This window comes from Cotesia typhae, unplaced genomic scaffold, assembly GCF_013202065.1.
Source record: "Cotesia typhae breed Kobodo isofemale line unplaced genomic scaffold, CoteBio_Ctyphae contig_28, whole genome shotgun sequence".
NCBI classification, from domain to species: Eukaryota; Metazoa; Arthropoda; class Insecta; order Hymenoptera; family Braconidae; genus Cotesia; species Cotesia typhae.
This window is the reverse complement of record NW_027423736.1, coordinates 773358-784104: the sequence shown is the minus strand read 5'-3', so window position 1 is coordinate 784104 and position 10747 is coordinate 773358. Positions and strand designations below refer to the sequence as shown.

At 41.0% G+C, this 10747-nt stretch overlaps 1 protein-coding gene across 1 annotated transcript; it reads left to right on the top strand.

The window, feature by feature from the left end:
* Positions 1–7036: 7036 nt before the first annotated feature.
* On the top strand, positions 7037–7651 carry LOC141525919 (ATP-dependent DNA helicase pif1-like). The gene has a single exon (XM_074240621.1). The coding sequence runs from the start codon at positions 7037–7039 to the stop codon at positions 7649–7651; it is 615 nt and encodes a 204-aa protein (XP_074096722.1).
* Positions 7652–10747: the final 3096 nt, after the last annotated feature.

Here is a 10747-nt window from a genome sequence, read left to right as displayed (position 1 = left end):
CTATTTTCAAAAATCAGTGTTTCCTAACACCTTGTTTTGATGGGGAATAATTAAAATCCCCACGAACTTTAAAATTAAGCAACTTTGATCTTGGCCAAAAAAAAAAATTGGTCTCTGTGATATTTTTTTACCACACATTGACTAGTATTATTCTAATTAAAATCAGTGAAAAAGTTTGTGTGAGTGAAAAAAATTCACCACCACCGGAGAAGACGACTTCCTGGACGACTGGCTTGGTGGAATCCACGGAGTTTCTGTCATCATCACGGGATACCTCCTGCAAAAGGTAAGTCACGCACGTTTTTTTACTTGGGATCCTTCCCTCTTTCTCTCTTCTTTTTTTCTCTTTACCCCCTTATCCGTTTTTTTACCAGGAGTGTGGCAACACACTCACTCCCAGGGGATTAGTGAAAAAACTTGTCATCAATTCTCTTTATCCCAGTCGGGTAACTGACAGTGCTGGAAACCAATCAGTACTGTAGTTCTCTGACTTATCCTCAGTGGTTTGTAACGACCAATTACCTACGGGTAGTTAACTGTCGCGACCTTCCTAGGGTAACTTGTAGCGAACAAGTTCACCGGTGCTACACTGGTAACTGACCCGCTACAGTCTTACCTATCCTACCACTCACCATTACCCCGAGGACGGAATTAAGGAAACCTATTCCTTAATTTCGAACTCCCTAATTTCTCTCTCTTGCATACTTTCCTGTGGTACACTTCGGGTCCCTTGAGCCTACGGGAATAGCGGATACCTCCCGCTTATCCCGTAATCTCGTGCCCTCTATCCTTTTTCTATCTCTCTCATTTGTTTCCTGTCCGTGGGTTTCGTGGTCCGTTCCACACCCCTAGGACAACCTTTTGCACACGCTAGTTGGTTCCCTTGTATAAGGGAACTCTATATATTTCCTGTTCCCCCCTACGTGTGTGACTTCCCGGTATGGAGGTTATCGTAAACATCCCCCTCCCGAGGGAGCTTAGGTGCCCGGAGTGCTACGCCAGCACTGCCCGAGGGGTAACTGGGGTATATGGGACTCACGCTGCATTTATGCAGCACTTCAAACGGATGCATCTCGGGGCCAGCGTAGTCCACAGGTGCAACATCTGTGGGTTCGTTGGAACCGGGAGGTATCCGGTGAAGATTGTGAAGTCACATATACTCAAGGAGTACCCGGGTGACCATAGCCCCTCGGAAATTACAGTAGGCTCCCCCCTCAGGTGAGAACCCGCGAATAATTACACCACCACGCGGAAAATACTGTCGGGGGTAGTTGCTGCACAAGCCAAAGTTCGTGGAGCCAGGCCTGCAGCAATCCGTGCCTCCGTGGCTTCCGCAAACCCGGTCGTCCCAAATAGAGATAGGAGGAGCGGTAGCACAGGCGAGGATGTAGCTAGCAGAGTGAGGCGTAGCACATCTACGAATAGTACTGCGTCAACTCGAACCCCCCCTAGTAGTGTCCCAAACAACAGGTCGTCGCTCACCACCATCACCAGCACCGCCAGGACCACTAGGAGGGAATCAACATCTACGAGCAGCAGTACATTCCCCAGTACCCGACTCGCAACCTCTCGCCCATCCACATCAACAGCGAGAAAGACCCCCACCAGCACTGGTACCGCCACGTCAGGCACCACCAGTGCTACCAAAAACTGCCGTGTCGTCTTGACGAAGCCGCGAGTAGTCTCAAATGTCAGGGTCACAGGGACCAGGACAATAACTGCTTTTCTGAGGGCCAAACAGGCAGCTCCACGTAAGAGCAGCACACCACCACCAACAACGACGTCCACCAAACGGAAGTCCTCGACGCCACCATCCAGGGTCATGACCAGGTCAATGCGGGCGAGCAGTCAACCAGCTCCAGCCCTCGCCCCAAAGCCCAAGTCTCGGACTGACCTGATCAAATTAGTCAATCCATCGACGACCTACGCCGAGGCAACTACCAGAGGGACCAGGGCACAGTCTGCTCCACCAACCACCATCTTAAAAGGCCCTGGTCAACCAAGGAGGACGTCATTGCTGCCTGTTGTGGTGTCCTCAGCGACACTCGCGGCAACAACAACAACTACAACCACAGTCACGACATCGGCAATGAGGGGTCCGATCATGGCCACCAAGACAAGTCCCACGTTGATTGTGGGCAATTTGGCCATGGTCAACGAACTGGACGAGAGCTGTTGTTCAGTACTGGGGACAACAGAGGGAGAAAAAGGGCCAATAAGCCCGCCACAATCCAGGGAGCAGAGGGAGTCAACAGCAGCGACGGTGAGTGACCCCCCCCATTTATTCCCTGAAATTGTAATTCGTTCTCCCCCAATTATGGCTACGCCTCCGAGTCCCCCGAACGTTACTGACACTGATGCTCGATCTCTAGTCACAGTATGCAATAGTTTTAACAATAGCACCAATCATACACCCAACAATAGTCTTATAAATCTAGTCACACAAGATAATAGTAACCTAGTCAATAATCAAAATAACACTATAGTCAACAATTCACCTATCCATGACAATAACAACAACAACAATAACCAGATCAGCATCGGTGGCACTGACGGGCGGGTCGCGTCAGATAACGATAATAATAATAAAATTGTAAATAATAAAACTGACCTCTGCAAAAAATGCAGGAATTGCGGCGACGAGTTATCTGATGACTCTTACTACGCTGCATCCAAAAATATTAACAATAATAACAATAACAATAATAACAACAACAAAAACAACAATTATAACAACAACATGTACCGTCCCAGATGGACGAAGGTAGGACACGGTCGAGGTGGTCGCGTCGGCAGACGGAACTTCATTAATCAACCCAACAATAGTCTCCAAAATAGTTCTGATCTAATAATCAATAATTCATTTAACCCCCTCAATAGTATTGACGCCAACACTACAATTCGCGACTTTGATCGGTGTCCGGGTGGACGCTCGGGCGTCCCGCGCGACGGATCGGGCCGAACTGCCGAGTGCCCTGCGTGGATGTCCCGAGGTCAGCAAAGACCGTGGATCCCCCAACGTCCCCCTTTCCCGGACGCTCGGCGTGAGACCAGTCGAGGCTTTCAGCGTCGAAGATCCAACCCCCAACAAGCCCGTGAAGACCAGCGACCAGCCACTCGCCATGTTGCAGCGAGGTCACAGGAGACGCACAAACGTGCTGATCTTACTGCCTTTGCTGTGGCGACTGGGTCCTGGGATGAACTAGAGGAGCTTGACAGGAAACTGTCAATGTTCTTTTAGGGAGCAGCGGGACCCAGGCCGGCGGGCGGTCGTGGAGATCGTGATTCGAGAAGGAATCGGGGTAGCAACCCAGAAGCGGAGAGGAACCTGCAACAACACCAAGCAGGGCAGGGTGACAGAATTCGTGCTGCCACCCGAATCCAAAAGCTCTACAGGGAGAGTCGGCGAAAAGCCATGCAAGAAGTCCTGAAAGAGCCTTCACCCTTTTGCCAGGTGCCTAAGGGTGAGGTCGACAGGTACTTCCGAAGCATGTATTCGGACGATTCTCCCCTGGAAGCTGACCTGCCAGAAAGACAGGTATGGCCACCAGAAGAGACGAGTGAGTTGGCCGCAGCGATGGTCGTCCCCCTGACGGAAACTGAGGTCAGCCGACGGTTAGCCAGGATGCAGGATACTGCCCCTGGCCCCGACGGACTGAAATACAGTGACCAGCAGTATGGTGCAACTTTGGCGCATCCCACTCCTTTGAGGTGGGGGGTAGCGCGCGCGCGCGCGTGTGTGTGTGTGTGTGTGTGTGAATTCGCAGCGCTAGTAGTAGAGGTTCTCATTAAATAATAATAAATATTATAATGTACATATACATTATATATGAATATATTTATATATATATATATAAAATTCTCGTGTCACGGTGTTCGAACTTGAACTCCTCCGAAACGGCTCGACCGATTTTTGTGATCCTTAGCGTGATTGTCGACCCGGGTGGAGAATCGGCCAACATATATTTTTCATCCCCCTAAATGTTAAAAGTCGTCCACCCCTAAATTTTTGTTTTTATTTTTTAGGCAAAATTTTTTGTTTTTATTTTTTTATGACACAGCATACAAAAATACATACAACCCTAAATTTTCACCCCTCTGAGATCAACCCTTATTTTTTATTTGTTAATTATAAACTTTAATTTTTTGGTAAAATTTTTTTTTATTTTTTGATGTCTTACAATAAAAAATCTCATATTACTCTAAATTTTTCACCCCTCTACGATCAACCCCTATTTTTTATTTGTTAATTATAAACTTTAATTTTTTGGCAAAATTTTTTTTTTATTTTTTGATGCCGTTGAATCTTAATGATGAAGTTACGAATTACCAAATTGGCCGGTAGATCAGTTCCAATGAAGCTGTCTGGCGTATTTTCGGTTTCCCAATTCATGAACGGGATCCAGCAGTTATCCATTTAGCTGTCCATCTTGAAAATTGCCAGCGCGTATATTTCACGAACGATACAGCGCTTGATCGTGCTATAAATCCACCGAAAACTACGCTCACCGAATTTTTTGAACTGTGCAATCGTGCGGATGCTTTTGGTGCCTTCGCACAAACACTGCTTTATTCTGAAGTTCCGCGGTATTTTACATGGGCTCAATCGAAAAAATGGATACCCCGCAAGCAAGGGATACCAGTTGATGCGTGCCCCGGTTTATTCAAATCAAATAGTTTGGGTCGTGTATATACCGTCAATCCAAGGCAGAGTGAGTGCTTTTATCTGCGACTATTGTTGGTTAATGTCACCGGACCATTGTCATTTCAAGATATACGGAAGGTAGATGGACAACCGTATCCTACGTATAAAGATGCATGCCTTGCTCTAGGCTTGCTAGAAGACGACAATCATTGGGACAGCATGCTTGCTGAAGCAGCATCAAACTGCACAGGAACACAAATTCGTCTACTATTTGCTATAGTACTGACTGCATGTTTCCCGGCCCGAGCACAAATGTTGTGGGATAATCACAAAGATTCAATGACTGATGATATATTATATAGACATCGTACAAGGTGCAACGATCTAACAATATCATTCAGTGAAGCAATGTACAATGAAGCATTGATTGTTATCGAGGATCTTTGCATTGCTATTGCGAATTTACCAATCAGTCATTTCGGTATGAGCTCACCGAATCGAAGTGCATCTGATTTACTCAACACAGATATGAATCGTGAACTACAGTATGATACTGTACAAATGGCGAGCATTGTTAGCCGCAATGTTCCACTACTTAATGATGAACAAAAAATTATCTACGACCGCATCATGCTGGCAGTTTCGGCAGGACAAGGATTCTTTTTTTTAGATGCAGCAGGTGGGACTGGCAAAACATTTCTTATTACGCTACTTCTTGCCGAGATATGATCAAAAAATGGCATCGCATTGGCCGTTGCATCTTCTGGCATTGCAGCAACTTTATTAGATGGAGGCAGAACAGCTCATTCAGCATTTAAGCTGCCGTTAAACATTCAAAATAATCCAGATGCAATGTGCAACATAAAAAAACAATCGTCTATGGCCACAGTGCTGAAACTGTGATGGTGGAAAGTGAGTGCGAGCGAGACGGCGGAGCAGCAGAATTTATTTTTTTGTGTCATCATTATTATCATTATTATTATTACTATTATTATTATTATTATTATTAATACCGGAGCGTATTTAAAATACTAAAAATGTTTTTTTTTTGTTTTGTTCATTTACATTTCTTTTGTATTTTATTTAAAAATAATTATCATTTAACTATAATGTTTATCCAACATCACGAATTATTTTTGTTTAATGAAAAAGTTTATTTAGTTTTAAATACTTGACTGAGATTTATTTGAAAATGCGCGCGAATGGTTGAGTACGCCACCGCGGCAAGAGGTGGCGAAGAATTTTGCCGCTCGTTCGTTTACAGTAAAAACCGACGAGCTAACTTAAGCTAACATAAGCGAAACTGCGTGCCGATAATTTTTGTTCTTTTAAAGAACAAAAATTTATTTTACCTCAAAGAAAGAATTAATTAAATTCTCGAACAGATTCAAAATATCTGAATAATTATTAATTATTTTCATTGTGAATTAACTTTTTTTACTAAGTCCCAGAAATGAAATTAGTATGGGAAATTATTTTGGTAAAAATTATTACTTGACAAATGTTATTTTTTTTTCTAAGTCCCGAACGACTTTTGTGTGGAATTGATTTTGTGCGAAATTTATTATAATTTGTTGAAATTGATGGATGAATTTGATATTTGATCAGATTTAAATAATGGAAAAATCTGAAGTTTGACGACGAGCGATAGATGGCGATAATTTTCCAAGATCTTTCACTCTTGGAGAAAGGTTTAGGAAATGACAAAAGCGATTTTAATTGACGGGAAAATTAACCAAGTTTCCCAGTGGTTATAACCTTCCCAGTAGAAGACCATTCACTAGGAAGGAACCAAGGAACTCCTACCTTGTCTCCGACCAGGAACCAGGTAAGTGCTGACTTGTCCATTGGGGGAAACTTGGCCACTAAGTAGGGCCGGATAGGGTTGCTTTCCAAGCACCCAGAGGGAACTAGGGGTAAGTAGGGCCGGGAAGGGTTGCTTTCCAAGCACCCAGACGGGATTAAGGGCAGGTAGGGCCGTGCGCAACCGTCAGTAAAATAGGAATACTACTGCGTAAAGGTAGTAGATAGAGTTTGGCCACCAGGTGGCACTGAAAAACGGGAAAACAAATGGTGTGTGCGGGTTATGTGCGATATAGTAAAGTTTGATATAAAGTTTGTAAATTTTATAAGTTAAATTTCGATATTTGTTGTTTGTTGTCTTAAATAAATAGAGTACTAATTATAATCAGGCTCAAATTTCATTTATAAGTAATATAAGCTATCCCTGAAAAGATCCTGGATTCCGGCGAGATTTCATTCGAGCTAGGGGATATAGATATTTGAGGAAGTTTTGTCCAAATCACCAACGGTTAAAATTCACTCCTCTTGGAAACCGGAAAAATACCCGTTACAAAACAATGTAAAATTATTATCTGGGATGAATGCACTATGGCACACAAACATTCGCTTGAGGCATTGGATAGGACATTAAAGGATATAAAATACAACGATAAACTATTTGGCGGCACTTTGTTACTCCTTTCAGGTGATTTCAGACAAACACTTCCCGTTATTCCGCGTTCAACCTACGCTGATGAAATCAACGCGTGCTTAAAATCATCGCGACTATGGCGTAATGTTAAAAAAGTACAACTGACGGTGAACATGCGCGTTCAAATGCTTCAGGATCCATCCGCCGAAACTTTCTCTAAACAACTGTTAGATATTGGCGATGGGAAAGTGGCTGTACATGAAAACACTGGATGCATAAAATTACAGACGGACTTCTGCACAATCATCGACTCGCAAAATAGTCTCATCGATCACATATTTCCCGACGTACACACACAATATGCAAATCATAAGTGGCTGGCAGAAAGAACGATCTTGACAGCTAAAAATGTGGACGTCAATGGGTTAAATTTAAAGATACAACAGCTGTTGCCTGGGGACGTGGTGTCATATAAATCTATCGATGCAGTTTGCGATACCAACGAGACTGTGAATTATCCAATTGAGTTCTTAAATTCATTGGATTTGCCAGGCATGCCACCACATTTTTAAAATTGAAGGTTGGATCGCCGATTATTCTACTTCGAAACTTATACCCACCACGGCTATGTAATGGCACACGATTAGTCATTAAAAAATTAATGAAAAACGTTATTGAAGCCATCATCTTGAATGGCAAGTTTCAAGGCGAAAATGTGTTGCTGCCACGAATCCCTATGATTCCTACAGATGTGCCAATTGAATTCAAACGCACTCAATTCCCAATTAGATTGGCATTCGCTATGACAATCAATAAGTCACAAGGACAAACATTGTCTGTATGTGGCTTAAATTTGGAAACACCGTGCTTCTCCCACGGACAACTATATGTGGGATGTTCTCGCGTGGGAAAACCATCCAGTTTGTTTGTGTTAGCTAAAGACGGACTAACCAAAATTATTGTACACTCTATTGCGCTAAGAGATTAATTTTTTTTTTTTTTCAACTGCCATAATTGATAGTAAAAATATAAATATTTATTTTTGATGTTTAGATAGCTATCAAAGACTGTTATTTAAAATATATTCGTTACTCTAATAAAGATTTATTTATTAACCTAAATAAAACATACTTTTATTCTTTATAATGCATTCGATTATAAATACTTCCCCGCACACTTATAGTAGATAATTATTTTTATTTAACTATAAAAATGTTTCCTAGAAATAACATATATGGCAAAACAACGTTTGCCGGGTCAGCTAGTATATATATATCCGAACAAAAACAGTTTCACTGTAAAAAATTGCGCCAAGTCCAGGTTCATAAAACTCATCTCAATAACATTTGCACTTTGCAAAAAAAATAAGACTCGTTACAATAATTTTCATTCTATACAAAACAAAGTTAAATACAAAAAAATACCAAGAAACCGTCATAATGTTGAAAAAATTGAAAAAAATTTGTTGAAAATTTAAAAATTAAGAAAAAAATTTTTTTATCGTACTTGGCGCGCGTCATTGAGTACCCCAAATTTTTTCAGGATACATGAACATCCTTTTAATGTTTCAACATTTATAAGTAAGTCAACCTATAAAATGCATAAATGTAATTAATGAAATATTATTTTATGATACGTTTAACAAAAGTTAGGTAAAATCAACATGGCATACGTATTTTATTTGAAATTTTTAAATTCTCCGCACATCGTTTATGATTTCAATAAAACGCCCTCTCCTGTTCGGTTATGAAATTTGCTTACAAGTGAATACGCCTGCATACATTGACTCTGTCGTGGAATCACTGCGAAAATTGAGTTGATTAAAAAATAAAACGTATGGCCGACTAAATTGAGAAAATGCGGTGTGATTGCCAATCAAAATGTGTTAATTACAATTAAACGAAGCATGATCAAGTTACTTCATGAAAGCTTAATGACGGAACTGAAAAAAATTGAATTAAAAAATTTTGTGTTATTTCAGATATCTTCACCAGACTACCATATTGACAGATATTTTCACTAAAAATCTGAAAAAAATTTTCGAAACGGATTTTTTCACTGAAACTGATATTAATCCAGTAAGCAGTGTTTTTAATTCGTTGAGTATACTTCACTGATGTGAATCTATAAACATAACAATGTATGAAATCATATATTATATAATTAGAGCTGATGGGTTTTTCTTCACGGTGCTAGCGTCGACAGCGCCGGGGAGTTCCACCTAAATGTTGGCTTACCTGGTTCGTAGCTTGTTGTGCGCCAGGAACGTTACGTTCCGCGGTTCGAATTCAGCAATTGATCGTCGTCGGGCGGCAGGTCAACGTCGAAGAGATCCTAAATTTTGTAGAGCGAGTGTAGAAATCGAGGCGGAATAATTTTACCACCAGAGAATAGAAAAATAGAGACAGCTCAAAGAAACAAGTAGTGCGCAGGGACTATTCAATAAAAAAAAAGAATCTGAATCTGACCGAAATTACAAATAATGAGTTATTCTTGGTTCGTTTAACAAACAAAATTTCGAATTGAGGAAATTAATTGCATTCGCTTTATTATCGCCAACAACAAAAAAAAAAAAAAAAAAATAATCGTTTCGCTTATCGTATCGTAACAACAAATTTCGAATTTCTCAACAAAACAAATTAAATGTCGCCGCTTCGTATTAACCAATTCAAAAAAATTAACAAAGAGAAGGAAAAAAAATGTTCTAGTTCGCGTTTATTTTCCTAACAACAAAAATTTCGACTTCATCAATATAATTAATTATCGCCACTTTCTTCGTAACAAATAAATTTGAGTTTAAAAAAAAATTACAAAAATATAATTGTCGTAGCCTTTCTTTCGTAATAACAAATTTTTAAATAAAAATTAAATCAACAACAAAAAAAAAATATACTGTTTCGTATTTCTTTCCTAACAACCAATTTCGCATTTATCAATAGCATCGATTTGTCGTATACTGGTTCGATGATACAAGCGATCGATCAATTATCCGCCGCGGCGGGTAAGTAAACCGTCGGTAACTGTTGTTACCCGGCGGGCAATATACGGGACAAAGCTCGAGGTATAGTTCCTAGTTACGCACGTAGATGGACCTGGGTTCTCGTCAATTGTGGAGTGCTAGTTCACTACCACTACAATAATTCACACGAATACGTAAATTAGTAAATTATATTTTTATTAGATGATAATTAGTTATTAAACAATAATTAGTTATAAAATAATTTCTCTTTGGAATGCTACAGCTGTAGCCTCTGTTAGTTGTAATAATAATAATAATAAACTAGTTCCAATTAGGCACGTTGGCGCCACTCGTGTTGATTCCGGTGTTGGCCGGTGATGGCTTCGAGGCGTATTTTAGTATTAGGCTTGGCCGTTGGTGGCGTCGAGGCGCTCAGACCGCCACAACCACTCCCCTCCGAGTGAATTTCGGCGGGAACTTTGAAAGTTACCTTTCTTGTGTACGTCTTCTGAGGTTTGTCCATGACGGAACCCCATTGGTGCGTCAAGTTTGGAGACGGAGTTGATGGTTCTTCAGTGACTGGATTGTCATCATCATTTTTGGCGATGTAGGCAGGTTTAAGGCGTTCAATTGACACATGTTTTTCCTCGCCGTTAATGTCTAGATTGTAGACGCGATCAGAGATGCGTTTTATAACCTTGTACGGACC